The sequence below is a fragment of the Phyllostomus discolor genome, chromosome 11 (genome assembly GCF_004126475.2).
Source record: "Phyllostomus discolor isolate MPI-MPIP mPhyDis1 chromosome 11, mPhyDis1.pri.v3, whole genome shotgun sequence".
Lineage (NCBI taxonomy): Eukaryota > Metazoa > Chordata > Mammalia > Chiroptera > Phyllostomidae > Phyllostomus > Phyllostomus discolor.
Genome location: NC_040913.2, coordinates 87481012 through 87504839, shown reverse-complemented (window position 1 = coordinate 87504839; position 23828 = coordinate 87481012). Strand labels below are relative to the sequence as shown.

At 50.7% G+C, this 23828-nt stretch overlaps 1 protein-coding gene across 1 annotated transcript in view; it reads left to right on the top strand.

Moving 5' to 3' along the window:
* The window catches only part of WWC2 (WW and C2 domain containing 2), a 133333-nt gene that overhangs the window by 68382 nt on the left and 41123 nt on the right, over positions 1-23828 (top strand). The window contains exons 3-5 of the mRNA XM_028527019.2: positions 4328-4531; positions 5306-5382; positions 19244-19323. Coding sequence (XP_028382820.1) covers positions 4328-4531; positions 5306-5382; positions 19244-19323 — 361 coding nt within the window. The remainder of the gene's footprint in view (positions 1-4327; positions 4532-5305; positions 5383-19243; positions 19324-23828) is intronic.

The following is a 23828-nucleotide window of genomic DNA, read 5'->3' as shown; positions in this document are numbered from 1 at the left end:
CCCCCCGAAGTAGGTGCCCTGTCCCGGTGTTTCTGTGATACCAGGGATTTGGAGATTCTTAAAATTCTCCTGTCATATCCATTTAAATTATTTATTTGTGTGGTTCTCTCACTGAAGTGTGAGCTTCTCTAGGCCAGCAGCTGTATCTTTGTTTCTGTGTCCTGGGGTATCTCGTGTAACGGTAAACTCTCACACGTTAGAAGGAAGGAAGAGCTTTTCTGTTTAACTCACAGATTCAAAGCTTCCTGTTTGTTTTTGAATAAATTAAAGTGCATGTCAAGTATGAATTGTGCTTCCGAAGGCGCCGTTCTTTATATTTAAAATCCTAATGCTCAGAACGTGAATGTGTAGGCCTGCCGTTTTGCCGTAGTGCAGTCACGGCAGCCTCACGGCCCCATGGATTTACTGAGCCCCGAAGAGCCCGGATGACCCGCCGCAAGTGGCTCCCCCACTAAAGAGGACCTGCCCCAGTACCTCATTAATCTTGAAGACAGCCCTGGGCAGTAGTTCAGGGAGCAAATGGTAGCATCTCCTCCTCACAGCTGGTCCGCCCATATGTCGTGTCCTGATATTGTATAGTTTCAGCATTATTTCCTCTTTGTTTTAAGAAGAAAAAAATGAAGTAAAGAATGTTTGGCTGTTTGATACCATTTCTGTGTAATACTGTTAACTATCTAGAAGTAAAAGTTTTGACCTTGATGTGGATAGTTCTAATAGGCCTGAAGTGTTTTATGATGGAATTCACCCCCGAGGGGGGGTGTGGGCGGAGTGGGGGTACAGACATTGGTGCAGGATGACTGACCAGAAGGTAAGGAGGAAGTGCTGTTTATGGGGTTTTGACATTATTGCTGGAACCAGAAGTAAATAACTTTTTGGTAATGTCAGGGTGGCACCCTAACTTTTTTTGCCTTTTCTTTAGTCATCGAGGTCTCATTTACATGTAAGAAAATGCACAGTTGTTAGGTGTGTATCTCAGTGGATTTGGACAGAGGCCACTCTAGTTAGGATATGGAATGTGCTCATCACCCCTGTCAGCCCTTCCCTGCCCCTTCCCCCGTCCCCCTCAGTGCTGTGCATTGTCCCACTGTCTGTCACGACGGCTTCGTTCCAGCCGGTCCAGAGCTCCGCATACATGGAGTGTGTTCCACGCTGTGTACAGAGTCCTCACTCGACACATTTTTAAAGAGTGTACTGCTAATTGATGCCTGCCATCTCAGGGCTGAGTACTAATCACAGTACACATATCTGACAGAGAACCCTTAACCAGAACATGGAAATAACTCCTGAAAATCAACATTAAAAAGACAACCCAATTTAAAGCCCTGGCTGGCGTAGCTCAGTGGATTGAGCACAGGCTGCGAACCAGAGTGTCGCAGGTTCGATTCCCAATCAGGACACATGCCTAGGTTGCAGGCCATGACCCCCAGCAACCGCACATTGATGTTTCTCTCTCTCTCTCTTTCTCCCTCCCTTCCCTCTCTAAAAAAAATAAATAAATAAAAAATCTTTAAAAAAATAAAATAAAAAAATAAAAAACAACCCAATTTAAAAACAGGCGACAAACTCAGACCCTTCCTTGGCTCTCCTCTCTGTCCCCTTCCCCCATGTGCTCTGGCCCCAAGAGCCCCTTTCCTGGTGCCCTGGCCCCCGCCTCCCACACCACCACCACTGCCCATGGCCGCCACTGCCCATGGCCGCCACTGCCTGAGGACCACGTGGGGAAACGCGCCACCCCTGGGGCCTTGTCTTGTGCCCCACCTTCCAGCCCGCCCCCAGGAAGAGTGGGTCCAGGGCCTGGGAGAGCTGGGGGTCCAGGCAGTAAAACCAACAGAAACGGGGTCCCCGCCATGTGACTGGCCTCTGGGTTTCTAGCTCCTTCCACAAGCCTCCGTGCGTACTACTGTGTAGCGTCTTCTTTGAGCATTTCATGTCTTCTGGCCGTGCTTTTGGGGTGCTGCAGTCAGTGGGGGAGACCCGGTGGTGCGTGCCTACTGCCTGCAGCATTGTGGTCCACCAACCAACTCCCCTGTGTCAGCGTCCAAGCAGCGCAGGGGCCCAGGCCGGGTGGGCGTTCCTCCCGTGACGGTGACGTTTTACGTGGAGCTGCTTCCTTTAGCGGAAAGGAAATACATCCGGGGCCCTTCCATGTTACCTGTCTTGTTGCATCCTCTGTGTTGTCCTATGAGGATAAGCTGTTTAAGGTTCAATAGAGAGAAAAAGTGTAGACACTTAAAATATGCTAGGAAACTGTGTTACGGGGGTAATGGCACTAACAGTTGGTGGCTGTACCACTGCTGTGAGAGAATTTACAAACTGCACCCCATTGTCAAGGTCAACACCTCTTCCTCTCATTGGCCATCTTGTTCTCCCGCCTGGATGTGGGGTCAGCATAGGTGAGCATGCCTTTCTCTTCCACCTGGCTCTTTTCCCGGCCCCAGACTGCTCTTTCTCTCCTTGGCGGCCTCGTGTTTCTGTTGTGAGTCCCTGTGTCTTGTCGTTCCCCAGAGCTGGGGCCTCTCCCCCACGCCCCAGGCTGTCCTTGACCTCCCACAGTCTTCCCTCTGCATCGCTGTGCGGCTGACTCTCCGTCTGTTTCTGGCCCCGATGCTGCTAGCGTGCTGTCAGACGTTTCCAGTGAGAGGACCCTGCCGCCTCTTCTGCCCTCCCATCCTCAAAATGAACAGGCGCAAAGTGGGGTTCTTCAGTTTCCCCCTTGATTTTATGATGTTTTGAAATAGTACAGTCCTCATAGTTACTGAATTGAACAATTTGGACCCATCTCGTCCATCCATTGTGATTTTTTTCTCTATTCTATAATCTCAGGTTTGGTCCTTCGGCCCCTTCCCACAGCCGTTTTCCTCGTTCAGACCCTCGTTACCTGCGCCTTTTGTTCTCGTCCCTTTGAGAACCATATTTTATAAAGGTAATAGGTGTGCAGAGGAGAAAAGTGGGAAACGCAGGTAAATAAAAGGAAAGAAGAATTATCCATATGTACACAACCTACAGATAACTAAGTATCCTGAACTGTTTAGTGTATATCCTTCCAGACTTTTCATATTGATACACACACACACACACACACAGAGTTTTAAATACATTTTATACCCCAAGCGGGATTATACTATACAGACTGTTCCATACAGACAGTGTTATAAACTGCTTTTTCATTTAATGCATACTCTTTCATCAAAAAGACTTGGCGATCAATCTTATCAACTCTTTTCATAGTAGGACCTGGCATATTTAGGAGATGGTCTTCCTAAACTCCAGCTCAGATCCCTCTGTGCCCTCGCCTAGAACCTTCCTGCGGCACATCACTGCTCACCAGCGAGTTGTCTGTGTTAACCTGACACTAGGTTAGACCAGTCCCTCCGGGAGGGCTGAGGGAAAGGAGAGAGTGTAGCGGAATTCGGAACGAGCCACCTTCGCCCTAACAGCAAAGGACGGTGGGAGCGCCCTCTCCATCCTGAAGGGTGCAGCGGGCTGCTCAGGGAAGCTTTAAGCTGGTCCTCGAGAGTGAGTGAACCAGGCCTGGACAGCAAGGGCGCGGGCTGGGATCGGGACTGGCAGAAGGAGAAACCTCCCGAAAGAAGGAAGACCACAGCACCGTCAAAGGCCTGGAGAGGCCTCAGCAAGCAGGGCCTGATGGAAGACTGACAAGAACTTCAGTGCAGCCGAGGGCAGCTGTGGACGGACGAGGCGGGGAGCAGGGCAGGGGAAGGGATAGACTGGGGGGCTGGGGCCTGGAGGGACTCTTGTCCGGACCGTGCAAGGCCCCGTGTAATCGCTGCCGGCTGGCTCCCTGGGACCTCGCTTCTCCAGCTGGGGGAAGCCTGTGCTTCTTGGAATCACCTTGGCACGGAGCCCTGCCCCGGTCCGCCCCTCTCCAGGCCCCTCGCTGTCTGCCGCAGGGAGCGGCTGTGGTTTCTAGAATCCGTGTGTCCCCATTTCTTCTGCATTACATAAGTTCTTGGAAGGAAAGGGTCGTGCCTGAACATCTTGCTTCCCCCGTTGCGTGTGGCGTGGGGTGAGTAGTTGCCTGCAGAAGTGGTGGACAGGTTGCGGCGTGGCGAACAGGTTTCTGACGGAGGCACAGGGAGAGCAAATGGTCGACCAGGACCGGAAAGGGGATGAAGGTGGGGAGGGACGGGTTAAACCGAAACGAACACTGTCCCTGATTCCTGGAGCCGTCACTTCGCAAATACTAATAATGTTCTTAGGGTGGATAAGAGTTAAAGCCGACTACTTTTTTTTAGAGCTTCAATCCTTTTTTACAAAAAGGGCATGATGAGATTCTAAAAAAACAACCCATCTAATGCATCCTCAGAAACCACGCAGATCGAAGACCCGAGGAAGCAATGGAGGGGGGAGCAGGAGAAGATGCTCAAGGACTATCTCTCGGTGGCGCGGGACGCCCTCCGGACGCAGAAGGAGCTGTACCACGTGAAGGAGCAGAGACTGGCCTTGGCCCTGGACGAGTACGTGCGGCTGAACGATGCCTACAAGGAGAAGTCGAGTTCCCACACCAGCTGTAAGTACCCCAGAGCGGTTCTTCGCCTGCGACCTGGGGACCCACCTGTCGAGGACGGGAGGCCCGGGGGTCCCTGTGGAGTTTCACTCTGGGTCCTGTCCCTTCCTCGGCGGGAAGGTGGGGAGGGATCGCCGCAGACTTCTCAGGAGAGCCCGAGGCCCCATTCCAGATCCGAGTCTCCTCTCTGGGGGACCCTGGATCCCTTCTGGTCCTGCTCCTCCGCCCACCTGGTGGTGGCCTTTCGCTTATTGCTGAGTCCGATTTCACCCTTTCAGATCCAGGCCAATAACTGAGCCCTATTGCTGCTCTTGTGCACGGTTTTGGGGTGGGGGGGGACCTGCAGCCGTGAGCTAGAGCGACTTTTCTGTTGACCCCTGGGCTGACCTGGCTTTCGCGTCTCAAAAACCGATCATCCGGGGCTGGCCTTGTTTCAAGAAGCAGCGTGACGGGCTCAGAAGCCGTCAGCTTCCAGAAAGTAGGAAGCCCCGATAAGCTGTATCTGCCTCCAGGACTTCTGAGATTTTACACGTTGGTGTTAAATCAGGAAGGAAATGAACTTCCAGGGTCTTTACGGCCTTTGACTTTCTTTAGTTTTTAAATAAAAAATGATAAAGGTCTGAAGATTACTTTTTATATTGGGGTGTCTGATGAGTGACAGGAAAGGAATTTAGAGTAAGTATCCACAGAAGCGCGTGCACCTCGTCTTTGGCGTTTGTAAGTTCCGAGCTGAGAACCAGCCCTGCAACCTCGCTTCTCTCTTTTGTCTCCAAAAAGTGTTCTCAGGATCTTCGTCGAGCACTAAATACGACCCCGACATTTTAAAAGCCGAGATCTCCACTACACGACTAAGGGTAAGATGTTTTTTACTGTGGTTCCACGGCGAACGTGAGTGGGGGCTGGGAAGGTGGGAGGGGGTGTTGGCCGCCCACCAGGTCCTTGCAACTCGGGGGCCGCCTCCACCGGGTCCCGACGGGCGGTGCTCCTGCCTCAGTGAGGGCAGACTGTCCTCATGGTGGGGACAGAGTGCGCTCCACTCCTGGGCGGTTTCATTGCTCGCAGTCGGCAGGAAACCTGAGTCTCCATAACTTTTCCTCATCACGCTGGAAGACACCTTCCAGGGTGGGGCCTGCTTGCTCTGTCCTCAGACAGCCCAGTATTTAAATGTGCCCAGATTCCCGTCCCCAAGCCACTCCTGTCTCGAACCTCACTGGTGTTTCTCACTTTGCATGGGCTGTGTTTCCTCATCTCTACCCTGAGTCTTTTTGCCCAAGCTGCTGTTAAGGCCAGAGCTTGTTTATCCTTGATGTGTAGAGTCTTAAAGACTGTTCACCAAGTAAACAAATCCAGGTAGCCACTGCCTCCATCGTGAAGTGGGTTATTGCCATGTCCCCACTGTATCCGCTCACGGTCCTTCCCTTTCCCTCTAAGGGTAGCCCTGGCCTCATCAACACCGTAGGTTAGTTTTTGGCCTGCATTGAACTTTGTGGAGCTGGAATGCCACCATATGTATGATGTGATGGCTTCCTTTGCTCAACAACATTTTGAGATTCATCCACAAAAAAAAACTTGTATTGCGGACAAGCATTCCACTGTAGAGTGCAGACCATAAATTCTTTCTCTGCAACTATTGAAGTACATTACAGCTCATTCCCATTTCCGGTAATTAAAAGTTATGTCTTCATGCACATGTGTGGCATGCACGTCTCGCGGGGCACATGTGCACACATTTTTCTGTTATACAACTGGGAATGAAAGTGCTGTGTCAAAAAAAAAAGTTTATAGCTTCAACTTTAGCAAATACAAATGATTTTGGGTTTTCTTTCTGATATCTGCTCTTAAAGCTCTAAATTAATTTCTGAGCATGGCTTTTGCCTATTACCCACAGGTTTTGAGTTTTGTATTTTTATTATCAGTCAGTTCAAAATATTTTCTAACTTTTTGTAACTTCCTTATGATGAGAGTGTGCTTAATGTTTAAAGAGTTGGGGATATCCTTATCTTTTATTATTGATTTCAGCTTCCTTCCACTGCATATTTTTCAGTTCTAAAATTTCTATTTGATTGTTTTTTCTGCTTGTCCTAATTCTGAACATTGATACATTTTTTAAGATTTTATTTATTTATTTTTAGAGAGAAGGGAAGGGAGAGAGAAAAGGAGAGAAACATCAGTGTGTGGTTGCCTCTCACATGTCCCCCACTAGGGACATGGCCTGCAACCCAGGCATGTGCCCTGACTGGGAATTGAACTGGTGGCCCTTTGGTTTGCAGGCCCACGCTCAATCCACTGAGCTACACCAGCCAGGACGGACATATAAATTTTTAAAGAACATAATCACGGTTGCTTTTCAAATTTCATGTCTTGATTAGTATAATAGTTAGATTTCCTACATGTTGAATTCTTCAGTGTGGTCAGGAGAGTGGTTTTGATTTGGGGTCAATATTTGACTTCTTTCAGCTGCTTAGTTTTTTGTTAAGGGTCGTATATTATGTGTGAAAAAGTGTAAAGGTAATTTGAGGTTTGGGGTGATCCTGTCATCCTTCAGAGAGAATTTGGTTGTGCTTCTCACAGGCAGGTACAGGATGTCCAGGGACATCCAGTTTGATGCAGTCGGGGTCTGAGCTGCCTGCAACCTGGGTCTCACTCCTTTTGGAAGAGTGGGTCTGTTTCCAGGTTACCCTTTCTCTCAGGGCGGAGCTCTCCAAGCCCCAGGGGAAGTCCTGGGGTGAGTTAGCAGGGCCCTTCCTGCGCGATGGAGGCTGCACTGCAGCTCCCTCCCCACGCCCCCCGGCTCCGTTGGCCAGCCGGCCTGCCCACAGTCCTCTGAGCTCTGGCCTCTCCCGTGCTGCACCCGCCCGGCCTGTCACCGGCAAACGCCTCCCAAGGAAAAGCAGTGTCCAGTCTGGGTAACAACTGTGGGTCTTTCACACGCGTTCTAGTTCGTCCGTGTCTTTAAATCGATGTTTTGTTTGGGTTGCTTCAGTCCGGATGTCCGGGTTCGTTAGGAAGCCTTTGGTGGACAGGCTCCATGTCTTGCTGCCACAAACACGCTCCCATGTATCGGGGGCCCTTTCCTGGGCCAGCGTGCCCACGTCCTCTGTCCCTTTCTCAGGAGCGCCATGGGATGGGTTGTCAGATGCCCATGGTGGCTGTCTGTCCGTCCGTGCTGTGTCTGTCCATTTCTGTGACCCACTAGATGAGAGGCCTGATCAGAACAAAGGCGATGAAGGTATCTGTGAGAGCTCGCTCGTGACAACCTGCATTCTCACTGGAGCCGTGCACTTCTCAGGGACCTACTGCTTACGCCCTCTGAAGTCGGAACCACGTTTCACCTTCTTACCTTTGCAAGACACGTGGCCAAGGGCATAACAACATCAGGCTGCCGTGGTTTGTTCATGTGAATGCCCCCTGAGGAAAGATGCAAAGCAAGGAAGGGATTCAAAAACAGGACATACGGGATATTTCATGTGAAGCCTTTTAGAAGGAAAGGGCGCCCCGTCTCCACTGGGGAGACCCCAAGGGGCCCCCCTCCCCAGACCCGCCCCCTCACACGGCAGGACCTCTTGGATGAAGCTTACTCCACGCCGGCTGCACTCTGCTCTTGCTCTCGGCGGCAGCCTGCATTTCATCACAAATTCACGTATTTCCCCGCTGTGGGGCCCCAAGGGTGGGTCAGACAGGCAGGCGTGCATTGAGAAGATGCTTCGCTCACGAAGCGGATGGAGGACGTCCATCAGTAACTGTAATAAAGATCGGAAGGGCCGCTCTTCGTCTCCCGCCCTAGTGAACAGGTGCTCGTTTAACACTTCCCGCCGGTGGGAAGGCGCCCCTGGCGGGCCGGCCCTCGCCGCCCGGGTTGCCCTTGTGAGGCTCGGGGTCACGGGGTGTGCGCGGCTCGGCCAGGCGGCCCCCTCAGAAGCGGGCGGGTGACGTGGCAGAGTCTCTCGGGTTTTGGACAAATGGGCTCCTGTGGGCTGGCCTGCCCTGTGACAGTTGCGTGTGCACTAGTCCCTTTCACACTTTCGTGCCGCAGAAAGAGGAGCTCGTGAGCGAACTAACTCTTCCTGCGTTGGTGTCTCAGGGCACCTGCCTGTGTTTCCGCTCGCAGGGACCATGGTCTCCTGGACAAAGCCAACGCTAGCTTCGCGCTTCATTAGGCTGACGCAAGGGTATTGGCAGGTGTGCCCCGTTGGCTGTGCGGAGTCAGAAGTCACGGGCCACGTGTTTGGGAGCCAGGTGTTAGGAACAGCTGTGCAAAGCATCTGTTTCTGTGATTGTAGGTTATGGTCCTGGGTGCCGGTGACCATTCAGTTTCAGTTTCCTCCTTGGTCAAAGAGGGTGACAGTAACCCCCTGGCATTTTATTTCTAGTTGCTGAAGTGCTGAAATCGATCAATCAATACTTTTAAAAAGATTTTATTTATTTTTTTAGGGAGAGGAGAAGGGAGGGAGAAAGAGGGGGAGAAACATTGAGAAACAGCGATCAGTTGCCTCTCACGCACCCGCAACCGGCGACCTGGCCCACAACCCAGGCATGTGCCCTGACCGGGAATAGAACTGGTGACCTTTTGGTTCTCAGGCTGGTGCTCAACCCACGGAGCTATACCAGCCAGCATAAATAATACTTTCTAATGAATATAATCATAACTTTTAAAGGTAGTTTTTAATTGCTTTAGAAGTATGGATGTAAAAATTTTTGCTGCAAAATTTATCATTTCGTTTATCCATAGCAGATACTTAGACCTTAGTCATCTTGGGGTAGGGAATGGAATATCTCATACAAACTAAACTTTAAATTTAACTGTTATTTTTTTAAATGTATACTCCAAAATTACAAATAAGTGTGGTATTTGCTGAAAATTTGGTGGAGAAAGTTTTTGTGAATTTGATTCAACTTTTGCTGTTGTTTTACTAAAGAAATACAAATATATTTGAGAAATTTATTGAGCACCATAGCACATGCTCTGAGCCTGCTTTTAATTTTGTTTAAAAAATAAAAAGAAAAGAAAATGTGAACTTAGGGCCCTTTGGTTAAATTGTTTGTACTCTACCCTAAACACATGGCTGGTTAATGGGCACTACTATTAATAACAATATATTATCTTTTGTTCTCAAATGTATCTACTCACACAGTTAATATGCATTCACCTGGAATTATCTTTAGCAATGGTGATGGACTTAGAAAAATCCACAATCTCGCCTTCTTGTAATCTTGGGTGCTGATGTAAAAGAATTGCAGTCGACTGTAAAGTTTCCTTAGTAATTGTAAGTAGAGTTAATTCATGTGCACATCTAATTATGACACTTTAACCAACGCCCTAAGATACAAAACTCATAGCAGTGTCTTCAAAGGAAAAGAAACCTGTCTACTGAGAGTGTAAATTACTACAAACCAGGAGCGCCTCCTCACTAGACACGAGAGGTGTCTTCGGACTCTCACTGCAGGTAAAACTTCGTTTACATCCTCCGTTCTTTCAGCTGTGACTTACCTGACTTCAGGTGCTAAAGGCGACGGAGCGATTCCAATGTGAAACAGACCACGGCGTGCATTAGACATGGGCTGCTTTTAGGGCGGTCAGAAGGGAGATTGTATTGTGGTTGGTGTTGCGTTAGAAGAAAACAGTGCACCCGTCGGTGAATTTTGAAGGAAGTGAAGAATGATATGACTTGACTCACACTCACTAAAGAAAAGAGAGCGAAACTGAAGGAGAAAACAAGAGAGCGATGCTCTATTTAATGCAAGAACTGGTGGTATCTCTGTTATGACATGCTAGTAACCTGAAATACTTAAAATTCGTACACAGTAGGGCTTCTTTTTTCCTAAAAAGCATCCTCGGACCTTAAGTAAAACTGTAACACTTGCCATAGTGCAGGCTAAGTGCTATGTATTTCAAAAGGGACCCTGCATTGATGCTGTGCTGTTGGGAGGAGAGACCCAGTTTCTCCCCACCCCCATAATCGACCACCTCAGTCCCTCCGGCCATAACCTGCAGCCTTCTCCACCTCAATTCACAAACGCCCTTGCAGCCAGAACACCCCTGCCATTTGACAAAGTCGAGTGCCGTTAGCTTCTCCCAGGAGGGAATACACAGTCCAAGGGGACAGGAAGAGGAAAGCAGTGACTCAGAAACGGTCCATGTGAATGAGTATAAAGCCTGCAAAAGCCATTCTCTCATATTTTAGGGGCTTTGGGAGCTAGCTCTGTGGAGCTGTGTGAGATAAAGGTGTTATAATGAATACTTTCAAACCAACACTTCCTAATATTTTGAAACTTTTCCTTGACACACACACAAAAGTACATTGACCTAATGTGTCCGCATTAAGTTTTGGGAGAATCAACAATCTCCTGAGGTCATGACAGTGAAGTAGTGAGAGAGAAAAAGTATTCTACTTACATGCTACATACATTGTGCAGTCTTTAGCACTTTCACGCACATATTTATTTCCAGAATTGAGGGTGGTAGACATAGTACTACAGCTTGTCCTTAATCAAGGAACTTCTTAGAATCCAAGAGAGCTCCTTCAAGATGTACAGGAAGACAGTTGTGTGCTTTGAGATTAGCCAGTTGGATCCCGAGCTTGGGTCTTGTGCCTGTCGAGAGAGAAAGAGGATTGATGAAATAAGTCCAATAGGGAGATACGCTGCCTAGAATTCAGGCTGCTAGAGTCACATGAATATCTCACAAAAGCTCCAACCGCCTCGGTGCTTGCCCAGGAAGGATTAACTGCTGAAGGCGTTGTCCCCCAGTCTCAGGCGGTTGGAGACCTGCAGCAGCTCTCTAAAGCAACAGCCCGCAGACCGGGGAGAACAGGCCGTAGAATCCTCATCCCTAAATGGAGGGGTGCTGGGGAAGTAGCCCTGAGACGGCACCACCCGCAGTGCGGGGAGAAGGGCTCGCACCGGGCGTAGCTGGGTTGAAGAGACAGAAGGACTAAGTTCAGGGGAGTGGACGTGTCAGGACTTGGGGGTATACTGGAGAGGAGGGAGCCACAGAGAGAGAGCAAGAGCAAGCTCTGGGGACTTTGAAGGGGATCTCCTCACGCCAGTGGATACCGAGCAAGCTCAGTATACACACAAGGAGGCTGGGAATGAAAGCAGCAGCACAAACAGTTCTCAGAGCTTATGCAGGGCCAGGAATAGTTCGGGCATCCACCCGCCTGAACGCAGGGGCCTCACAAAACACGGGCATCAGGTCAGGACCTCAGGAATGGCGCCCAAGAAGCTACACAAATGACTGATAAGCATGGGAAAAGATGGGTCCCCAGTGCATATGTAAAAGTTATGTTTACACTGTACTGTAGACTGTTAAGTGGGCTATACCATTGTCCCCAAAAAACAATGTGCATACTTCAGTTTCAAAATAAATGCTAACTATCCACTGAGCCTTCAGCACACATTGTAATCTTTTCACCTATGGAGGGTCTTGCCTTAATGTTCATAAAAATGCATTACCTGGAAAGCCCAACACAACAAGGCCTGCCCGCATGCATGCCATGGAATATTATTCAGCCCTGAAAAGGAATGAGGCTCTGATGCACGACACAACCTGGATTAACGTTGAAAACATTCTGCGCAGGAAAATAAGCCCGATTTAACAGGACCAACACTGCGTGGCTGCGCTGTGTGGGGCCCCTAGAATAGGCACCCCTGGAGGGACAGGAAGTAGGATGGTGGTTCCCGGAGGCTGGCGGAGGGAGAGTGAGGAGTTACTGTCCAGGGAGCACAGAGTGTCCACCCGGGGCGATGGGAAAGCCCTGGAGGTGCCGACAGACGGTGGCTGCACTCAGCGCCAATACGTTGTACGTTTAACAGTGGTCCAGTGGTGGATTTTATGGCATGTGTATTTTACTACGACGTTTTTTAAGTGAAAGCCAAATACAGAATTTTTCAGACAAAGAAATGCTGTGAGAATCGATTGCCTGCCGCACTGTAATAAATTCAGTGTTAAAGGGAATTTCCTCGGGCAGAGGGAAGGTGGCACCGCATGGAGATTTGGACCTACTTAAAATAATGAAAATGTGAGTGATAGGAAATAAGTGTGTGAACAGGAGGCCTCTTAATACTTTAAAGTGTCTTTAAATATCATCGCTTATTTAAAGAAAATCATACAAGTACATGGCGAGGTTTATAAAACATTCAGAAGCAAGCTCTAAGGCATCGCTAAGGATGGGGTAATTGAAGGATACTGTCGTCAGACACTTACACTGCACCTCAAGGAGTATAGTATCTGCAGGTAGACTGAATATTTTATATACCAGAGCCAGAGTGGCCAAACTTCTTCTATAAAGGGCCAGATGGTAATTATTCTGAGGTTGGTAGGTGTGGCAGTAAGCAGAATTCTAAGATACCACCCAAATCCCCCACTTCCCCACCTTACATAACCCCTGGGCTGGATCCGATGGATTGCACTCCTGTGACTGTTTATTTTATACGCCACAGACAGCTTCAAGCTAAGGAGATCGTGCTGACGGGCCGGAGGCGACCACACAAGCCCTTAATAAAAGCGTTTCTCTAGCTGGTGGGAGGGGAGCCAGCCAGGCCCGCAACGCACAGGGAGCATTCTGTGCAGCAGGTCCGTCCTGAACGTGGGTGAACCCGCAGGGAAAGGACCTGAGACGGACCCGGGCCACTCGCCGGTGAGGCAGCCGAGTCTCAGCCCCTCCAGGAGCCACGGGCACCGCTTTCTGCCGACAGCCGGAACGGAGTTCGGAGCGGGTGTCCCCGGGCCTCCCTCCGCATGAGAACTCTCCCTGGCTGACACCACAGTTTCAGGTGTTTGGTACCTTGAATAGAGACCCCAGCCAGCCTTTGTAAGCTAGTAACTGAGTGCAATCTGAAGCTGCTGGTTTTGGGATAATTTGTTCTGAGGCAACAGGAAGCTGGTACAGAGCAGGCCACATATACAGTCTCTATTGTAGATTTTTCTGTTCTTTTCATGTTTTTTGAGAAAATTGTGAAAAATATTTGTAACTCATGAATCATAAAAAATGAAGCCACAGAGTGGATGTGACCCACAGGCTGTCATTTGCTGACCCCTGCCCTGGAATAATCACTGAGAAAATGCGGAGTCATTGCCAGTAGAGGCGGTGAGATGGAATAAAAAAAAAGTAAGTCCAGGAGGAGGCAGGAGTAGGAGCAGAAAGGACACAGGAACATGCGTGACAATTAGAAAATGAATGTAAAGGGAGAAGACTTAAATCCAACTATATATCAGTAATTACACTAACTGTAAATGTCCTAAATGCTCCAGTTAAAAGGCAGACATGATCAGAATGGTTAAAATAGAAGCCAACTCTGTGATGGCTCCAACAAACCTATTTTAACTATAAATATCCAGATAAGTTCAAAATTAAAGGAAAGGAAAATATATACTATGAAAATACAAAGTTGCAGTTGCCATATTAATATCAAAGTAAACTTTAGAACAGGGACGGTTTTACTGGGGGCTTTCTGCTAATAAATAAGTCGGTTCATGCGAGGACATAACGATGTACACACACAACCCTGAAGATGTGTTCATGTAACTACAGAGCTTTAAAAACCCACAGAACCACCCTGGCTGGTGTGGCTCAGTGGATTGAGTGCCAGCCTGAGAACCAGCAGGTCGCCAGTTCAGTTCCCAGTCAGGGCACACGCCTGGGTTGCGGGCCAGGTCCCCAGTGGTGGGTGCGTGAGAGGCAACCACACATTGATGTTTCTCTCCCTCTTTCTATCCCTCCCTTCCTTTCTCTGAATATAAATAAATAAATAAATAAATAAATAAATAAAATCTTTTAAAAAAACCCCAATAGAACAGAAAGGAGAAATACACATTGATAATTATAGTTGGACGTATCAACACTCGTCTCTCCGTAACTGGTAGATACACAGACAAAACCAGCACAGCTGTGGAAGGTGTGAACCGTGCCATCAACCAGCCTGACCCAATGAGCATTTGTAGGACCTGCCATCTGGAAGCAGCAAAGGGGGTGCATGGGGCGTCCACAGAGGAGAGCCTGCCCCACGCTGTTGAGTCTGATGACAACTTAATTGACTTATTTGAATGACTTGCAGAGATCTAGCACTGACTTTCCATATTTTTATCTATTTGTATCTCAAGGTAGAATAGTTCATAAATATTTCATATAATGTTTCTCCTTGGCTTTGTGTTTCCCCCTTTCTATTGAAAGTTTGGGCTAGAAAAGCACTGTATTCAGTCACCTTGTTTCTGAGGACCGAATTCATTCACTAGTCATCAAATGGTTCTAAGAGCATCCGGGAGTCCACTTACCTCTGTTCTTCAGTCAGGTCCAAAACGTTTTTCTGACCAATCCTGCGACTCTCTGGGGTCGAGTTCTCATCTTCTGCAAAGGTAAGGGCTTTAGTCACGTGGACACGCGGCGGAGAGAGGTCTCTCCAGAAGGAGCCGCTGAGAGCTGCCCTTTGCTGGCTTGCTGACGGAGCTCCCGACAGACAAGACGGGTGGAGAACTCGGGGAGAAGGGGAAGGTAGTCGTTAGCGAAATGCCACTTGGCTCATTATGGCTTGAATGCTGCAGGGTCCTCGCAGGGCAGGTTGATGAAACTTGCCTGTCTTGGGATCCTTCCAGGGTCCCCAAGTTTCTAGAAGTCACTTTTCCTTCATTGTCATTTTCTTTCTCCTTCTTGTAAAATAAAACTTATTACACTAGGATTGTAAGAGATGGTGAGAAGCTCTGCGATTTCCAGTCACACTCATCACACTTAATTACGGCGTCCTCCAGGTCCTCAGAAATAACGTGCACCTCAGTTGGAAATGTTGGTTGGTTTGGCACAGTCAGAATAGAAAGCAGGAAACAGGCAAAAGCCGTAGCTGTCCTGCCTCCAGTCCGGGGTTCTGGGCTGTGGGGTTTGATTCCCTCAAAACGGGTCTGGACAACGATGTGGCTGGTTTGGCTGCACAAAGCCCAGTGCGCAGGAGGAAAAAATGCAGGTTCCAGGGCTCATGGGGCTGCTCCTGTCTTCCGCTGCGGCAGGATACAGCAATAGCGAAGTTTCTGAACTGAAACAAGGGCCATAGACTTTATTTAGGTCATTTTGCCACAGTCAGGTTTGTCTTTAATCTTATAGGTATTAGCACGCCATTACAACTAAAGCTTTCATAATTACAGTTTTCACGGAACTCTCCTGGGTTCTAGGCTGCTCTGTGCCGCTTGGAAGCAGTGGAACCTTCAGCAGATTACTGGCTTGCTCTCTTTGGGTCTGAGATTCCTCAGCTGTGAGAGAATAATTAAGCTGCGTGTATCTAGGAGAGGAACTGCGGGGGCTGAAAGGAGGTATTTATCTTTCGTACGATGTCTGGGATACACAGAGAGCTCGTGAGTTTCCCGTCACTATTGCTCCCTGGTAAAGTCCGCACTGTGCTAAATTTGCAGGTCCGAGTCAGCCTCATCCTTTCGCTATGATCTGAGGACACCAGTTTTTATGTCCTGTGTCCTACCTCAGGGGGAGGGTGGAGAATGGAAGAGCAGAAAGAGCGATCCTATCGGAGCTAACGAACGAAGTGAAATAGTCCTCCAAGAAATGAGGCGGTTGAACTCATTAAGACCATAGTCTTAAAACCAAAACCAACTAGACATAATGTGTGGCTGGCAATAATAATCTATTCACTTGTGAATGTAATAAATCGAACGTTTCTATAGCCAACAAAATAATCTTTAACACTGATATTTGGGAGCTGAGGATCCTTCGGGTAATCCACTAAGAAGATCCGCTCCCAAGATAAGAACAGCAGCCGACAGCCAGCGTTAGTCCAGTAAACAACGTGGAAGCAAAGAAAGAGCAGGTCAGCTTTCTTCATCACTGTCCCTCCACACACGGTAAAACGTCACTCGCCTCACTTAGAGTCACTTGGCTTGTCAAGTGTTAATGCTAGATCTTTAAATGATAGTTCTTGAAAAGAAACCGGTGTGTCGTCCCAGTCCAAGCGGCAGTGAGTAGGATGCTACTTCTTGCCCGTAAGAGACACCGTTGTTTTCATTCCGTTGTTTAGTGAACTCGGTCCCCATTGTTTCCATCGACTGTGTGTTTTCTCCGAAGGCAAAGACAGGTTGCAGCCCAGCTGTTGGAGTCGCTATTGATTTTTGGATTAACTGTTGTTTTAAAATAAGACGTGAGTCTTTTTGGTAGAGAGCTCCGGGTGTGTGCTGTCCGCGTAGAAGTACGCCCAATGAGCTATTGATTGCCGATGGCTCTGATCTATTATTAGTCTGACGCCAACACCGAGCTGTCTCCCTGGAGGCCCCGGGAAGAGCCCTGGCCCCTGCACCAGCCAGTCCCACGCAGCGCCTTCCAGGCCGGGGCCGGCCCCTCCTCCTGCCGGAGGCCAGCCCTCCCGCCCACACCTGAGGGGTCGCTCCCCTGCCCCCCCCCCACCCCGGGATCCAGGGGCGTTGTGGGCAACTCTCCGTGCAGTTGTAAATCGGGCCTTGCTGCACAACTATCTGTACTCCTTTTCCTAATAAAATGTAAGTGCCTTGGGAAACACACCGGTACACACTCAGCTGAACCCGCCCGATACAGATACATCGTTGAGCATCTGCTCTGTCCGAGGACAGCGGCTGGGGCTGCAATGGGAGCCTCACGCAGCACCGGTCCCTTCATCCCTCGGGGCGCCAAGTCTTCCTCCCAACGTTTCCTCTCCTAAGTTCTGCGACACTCCCTTCTTCCCTCCAACTTCTCCTGCCCCTCCTCCACGGCGTATTTTGTCTCTTCCTGCAGCAGATTTCTGAGGATGAAGGGTTTTTCTTCATGTGTCTCTGAGCTCACAGGCGTGTTTCTGAGCGCTCTCTCTCAGTACACACTCTCTCTGGGTGACCCCACGTATCTCCAGGCACCTCAAATCTCATCTGCACGTCGGCGGCCTTCAGTTCTGTATTTCCAGTCCACACACCGCTTCTGAACACCCGGTCCGCATTTCCCAACGGCCTTTGCGGTCTCATGGGTCTCGGGAAAGTGTTTTAAAGAAAAGCCTGCTCTCGCCCCCCCAGATCTCGGCCCACTCTCCAGGAAAGCACCTTTGAGCACCCAACAGGCATACCAAAATCCTGGATGTGACCTTTGGCACGTCTTCCCCCTCGCCCTCCACCCTGCGCCCCTCACTGAGTCCTGCTGATTCTCCCTGCACCGCGTGCGTTCCTCTCTGGGGCCTGCTCTCTACCGTGCTGCCCGGCGTGCGGGACCCGCAGAGCAGACGCAGGGGTCCTGTTCGCCCCTCTGGTCCGATCGCCGGACTCATCACAGTGATTTTTAAAATCTTCCGCAGGTGGTCCTTCACAACTCCTCCGTGACTGTTACTGCTCTCGGGGTGAGATGTTGAAATCTTCAGCGTGGCCTCAGGACTCTCTGTAGCCGGGCGGTCGGTCCCTCCCAGCCCCGCCCCAGGTCCCGCACCACCTCTGTGACCCCCGGGACTTGGGAGGGCCCCTCCCCCAGTGAGGGTTTGTCCGCAGGCTCTGCTTTTGCGAACCCTTCCCACCACGAGAATTCCCACTGACCCTCTCCGCCTAACCGTCGTTTCCTCGGACAGCAGGAGGGCCCAGGCCCCTTCCGTGTCTCGAAGTGCCCTGAACGTTCCCCTTATATCACCTGTGTAACCGGCGGATTCGCCTCCTTGGATGACTGTTCCCCCAGGACCCGGCTACCCCAGGGCTCTCCAGGACCTCCGGGGGCAAAGACGGCCACCGTCCTGCTCACACTGCGCACGCGGGGCCCCACACGTGGCGGAGAGTCCGTCCGTATCTGTGGAATGGGTAGGAGCAGTGGAAACAGAGGTTCAACCGCACGCCGAAACGCTGTGTAACAGAACGTGCTCGCCACCGGCGCTGTGACTGCCCGCGTGGAAACGAGTTTCTGACAGCCGTGGGGAGACCTCTGGTTCACAGCGAAACCAGGCTCCTGCTGCCTTTCTGGCCCATCGGGCTTTAGTACTGTCATTGCCAAGGAATGCACTTGGCAATAGAAAAAAATATTCTCTTTTCAGTCTGACATCAGATACTCACCGATCACCTGCTGTTTGCCTCGTGCTGTCCGAGAGGCTCGGCCTGCAGCTGGTGAGGCGCAGTTTCCGTGTGCAGGGGCGCAGGCAGTAAGCAAGGCCACGGGACACTGTAGCTTTTGAAAACTACTGGGAACTAAATAAAGTGGGGTAGTGGCGTGGGTGGGGGGGCTGGGGGAGTCTTCCTTGAAAGGGTAATATGTGCGCTGTGCCCTGGGTGACGGGGAGTCCGCTGCAGAAGGTGGAGGGGAACGCGCCCCTGCCAGCAGGGTCTGCGGGTGTGGGGACACTGAGCAGGTGCTGCCTGACCCGGCTGAGAAACGGGGGACAGGCCGGAGGTCCTGGAGCCTCGGGGAGGGTGAGTCCAAGCTTCCAGAGCTCATCGTAGCTCGGCCTGAAGTGCTGACTCTCCCCTCCTGCCTGCTTGTCACGAAACGGAGACAGCAGGGGTGCCCTGCTCATGGGGACGCTGCTAGTTAAGTGAGGTGCTGAGGGTCCGCGTGAGTCACAATGTCCATCACAGACGGCCTGCGTGTAACCGACCTGCCCTTCACGGAATGCGTGTCAGGGAGAAACGAGTGGAGGGGATGTTCAGCGGAGGGCCGTGTTGGTGTGTTTAATAGCTTACTAATGGATTACCTCTGAAAGCCGTGCTGCTAATTATTTGCAAACACTCACATGTACCTTGATTTCTCACGAAAGGTTAAGAAGCTGAAGAGGGAGCTCTCACAGATGAAGCAAGAATTGCTCTACAAAGAACAAGGCTTTGAAACGTTGCAACAGTGAGTATAAAACCCCTGAAGTTGACTTTGGAATAATTCAGAGCCCCGTAACTAACACAAGTACAGATTGCATGAGAAATTTCTCAAAGAAATATCAAGTAAAAAGCTCAAAACGCTGCAAAAAAAAAAAAAGAAAAAGAAAGGAAGAAAGAAAAGAAAGACAGTGAACCAACCAACTAACCCCAAACTTGGGAAAACCTATGTATTGTATTTTGCCATGTGTGATGCGCACTATTTTGCCCAAATTTTGAGGGAAAATTAAGAATGTGCATTATACATGAGTGTAATGATGACACACCATGCGTATAATAATGGGCATGATAATCCCATGTATGCTGTGCACAAAAAACATGGGTGTGTGTTATCCACAGCAAAATGCAGTGCTTGGCAAAGGTCTGAAGCTTTTACCAATGATTGGAGGTCCAGAGAAACCAAAGTGACAAACTTGAGTCTGTCCCCAGGCCCCTGGCAGCTGCCCCGACATCGTGCGTGGAGCTGAGAGATGGGCACCGAGGTGCCTCTCCACATTCGTCCCTAGGGCTGCACGGAGCGTGTCCCCTGCCCCGGCGTGCGGGAGGTGGCCCTCCGCCTCCGTCAGGGAGTGTCAGCAGAGGAGCCTGAGTGAGTTCCTCACTTCCCGGGCGCGCTCTGTCCTTTCCAGGTCCGTGCTGATGTCGGGGGGCTGCTGGCACAGCTCTGGCGGGGCGCAGGTTGGGTGAAGCTGTGGGAGACCCGGGGTAGCAGGAACTGGAAATGTATGCCCTGCTTTCAGCCCCTGGGAGCCACTCTGCTCCCCGCCCCTGAGGCTCGGCCTCACTAAACTCAGACAGGCTGCCTGAGGCATCCCAAGGCCCAGAGTCCCCACCCACAGAGGCCCTGATGCAGAGACAGAGGAGGCCCGTGTCCACAGGCACGTGATCACAGGGAGGCTTGGAGGCCACCGCCCCTGAGAGGTGTGCAGCTGCTTTCCCTTCCCCCCTCCAGGACGCCGGGCGCGGTGCCCCCAGCTGGGGCGCAGTGTCGGTAGGGGTGTCCCTGGGCAGTGTCCCGTTCAGGCAGGGTTCCCGTCCCTCCCCACGTCTCCCTCAGTAGCAGTCCCAGGCCGCAAGGCATCATCCCTCGTCAAAGACCCCGTGTGTTTGCTGGCCAGGCAGACACGCCCATTGGTCTGCACGTTTGGACGATGACCTACATCTCGGTTACCCTCTCACTGCTCTGGACCACCAGTCACGTGACTTGGTTTGGTGGCTCACTCTTCTTTTTTTATTTTTTTGCCTACTCACCGCCTGTAATGCCAACCACAACATTGTTTCAGACGCACCCGTCCTAGTGGTTCTCAAACATGCCCACTCGTGAGGACACTCAGAGGGGCTCTGAACAAAACTCCTGCTTCTGTCCGCACCCAGGCACATTTCACGCGATCCCCAGGTGGTGCTTAAACGTGGCCACGCTCTACCAGTTGGCTGCAGAGCTCCCCTAGGAATGGGCGGGCCCAGGGGGACCCGAGTGAGCCTGTGAGTCACCGTGAGTCGGCCCAAGTCGCACACAGAAGGGCTTTGTGGCCGGAGCGGAGGGAAAGCGGAGTCTGAAGAGCACCACAAAACGCTCAGCCACACGTTAACCATTTTTAAGGCACGTGAAATTATGACTCGCGTCCCCGCCCGGGATTAAAGGTTAGCCAAACTTGCTGTTTTTGTTACATCGATGTTAACAATGCCGTATTGTCTCAGAGCCGTTTGCCAGCAAGCAGTTTTTATAGGAATCTGAGGCATGTTTCAGAATCTGTCAATAACATTCCAGGGGAAAACAATGGGCATTTGTTGTGAGCATTGAGGCCCTCCCCTGCAGCGAGGCTGACCCTGTGAACCCGGGGTGGGAAGGCACCAGAGGCCTCTGCCGGCCAGCCGAGGGCAGGGCCGTCTCACCTGCAGACTAGACGCAGGAAAGCTGCTCTCATTCAGGGCTTACCCCCCGCTGCAGGAGCGCCGAGTCACAACCGGCCGAACCCGCAGGCCACGCTTTCCAAGAAAGCGCATTCCTGATACAATACAGGGACTTTGCCTTGGGGTTACGGCAGAAAGTGTGTTTCAGGAAGAGATTTCAATAGAATCCCACTGCAGGCTTTTGCTACCTTTCACGTATTCACAATAGAAAGAAACATTTTTGTTGAATCTGGAATTACAGTGTAACTTAAACTCGGGCTTTCATTTCACTTGGTACAATAGGTTGTGCCGGATGAGTGAAGGTGGTTTTATCCTCCAAATCATTCATTTCATTCTGTCTGAGGTCCCAAATCTGACTTTGGCCTCAGCGACAGTGTAGTGCGTGAGTCGGTGGAGACCAGGAGGAGGCATATTTCCACTCCACCACCTCCAGGGTCGCTCAGAGTTGGGAAGGGCGAAACGCAGAGACGCCTGGCGAGCCAAAGCAGAGACAGAGTCTGGGGAAGTTTGGCTCCGGGGCTCTTACTCTGGGGGGAAGGCATGCAAATGGCAATCTCTTCTCTTTCAGAGGAGACTAAGATAGGGGCAAAAATTAACTATAGGGTGCCCATAAACCAAGAAAAAAAATTTTTTTTAATTTTTTTAGGGAAAAATATAAAATGTCATTTCTCAAATTAAGAACAAAAACACATTATTTTGTTTTAAAAATCAGCAAGTAATGTTAATATTGTACTGTCAGTTAGGGTCAAAAGAGAAAAAGGTGGAAGGTGGCAAGGAGGGGAGGAGAGGGGGGATGTGGAGGTGCAGGAGCAGAGCCACATGGAGCGCAGAGGGGCCAAAGGGGGTGGAGCTGGGAGGAAGGACCCGTAGGGGCTGCCTGGGGGACACCGGGCCGAGGAGGCTCGCTCCCACCAGATGTAACCGTCGGTGGAGCCATGGATAGCCAGGAAACTCGCATCTATTTTTAATGCTCGCTGAAATTTAAATTAGCAGTCTTGAAGCAGCTCTGCTTTTATTTTTAAATGCTGAAGTTTATCCCTGGAAACAGCTGAACCTGCTTTTCTGTTTTCAAACGTTAAAGTCAATCTCTGAATTGAAGATTTGCTTTACTGCTAACTTTCGAGCGTCTCGCCCGCACAGAAAGCGAGCCCCGGGGCTTTGGGAAGTCACTTTGACTCTGTAAGGCGGTCGGAGACACCTGTGTCACCAGCCGTTTCAGGAACTCGCACAGGATTTTTAAAAAATCAGCATAAGCCTTTTGCCACAAGTACGTTTAATACTGAAGGGACTCAACCACTTCACCGATAAATCCCTCCCCCAATAAAGAGAATTATAAATAGAATTAAACTGTAGTCAAAGTGCTTTTACTGTTGCTATCAAATGTTCTAAGCTTGACAGTCATAAGAACCCGAAGCGCAGGCTGTCATTTCGAGGACAGTCCCCTGACGGGCAGAATGTTCAGGCAGCGTAGGGGCCGCGTTGGACTGGCCTTTCTGGCCTCGGTGCCCCCCTGCGGAGGGAGGAAGGGACTGGGCATTCTCTGGGGCCCTTCCCGCCCTGATCTCTGGGCGTGTGTTTAATTCAGTGATTCCATTAGTTGTACTTTTTTTTATCAAATGACCTTATGATGAAACTTATTTTATTTTCTTAGGTTCTGTAAAACTTTTAAAATATTAACTAAATTAGGGCTGAAGGGAAATGTTAGCGACACACCGCACTTGTTGGAGTAAACTTTGGAAGAGGGAATAAGATGGCATTGGGGTTTTGTTTTGTTTTTTCATTAAACCCTTCACGTGGAAAATAAATGTAAATTATTAAATGTTTTAAAGCCAGGGAGCTCAGAGCCGGCTTCCCGTGGTGGCTTTCCTCTGTGGGTCAGACCAAGAATGTGTCTGAGACGGGGAGCTGTGCGCTGGGGCGGACGCGGCCGACATCCGCCAGGGAAGCCCGCTGCGCTGCGGCGAACCCCGGGCAGGTGCGGGGGCGGGGAGGCTCCGGGAGCGTGATCGCGAAGGAGTCGTTAAACCATTGTTTAGGAGGGATCGGGCGAGCTGGTGGGGCACCCAGAGTGAGGCTCCGCGCAGCCCTCTGCTGCAGGGTGGCCGTGCGAGCTGCGAGGACCCTCGGTAAGCGCCTCTGCGGGGGCCGTACGCCGTCAGCCCCCGGGGGAGCCCTGGACTCGGTGCTGACAAAGGGGCGCATCCGCCCCCGGCCGTACTCCTTCCTGGGCTTGAGCTCATTCAGCAAGGCAGAGCAGTGGTCCCCCGGCTCATAGTTGCTATAAACGTAGAATAAATACATGTTGAACATTTCAAAGAGACGGAAAACTAACCGCACCCTCCAAAGAGTGTAAATGGTACGCGCGGCCGCCTGCTGAGGGCCCGCCAGGCCGCGGGCGCCGCGTTCCGTGCAGACCCTGCAGCTGCAGTGCGCCCCGGCGCCGAGCCCCCCGCCGAGTCCCTGCGGCTGTCCAGGCCCTCGGCCTTCCCGTCCTCCTAAGTCGCTTCCCCGCATCCTGAACCTCTCTCAGGGTGGATCGGGGTCGTTCCCCCAGTCTGCTTC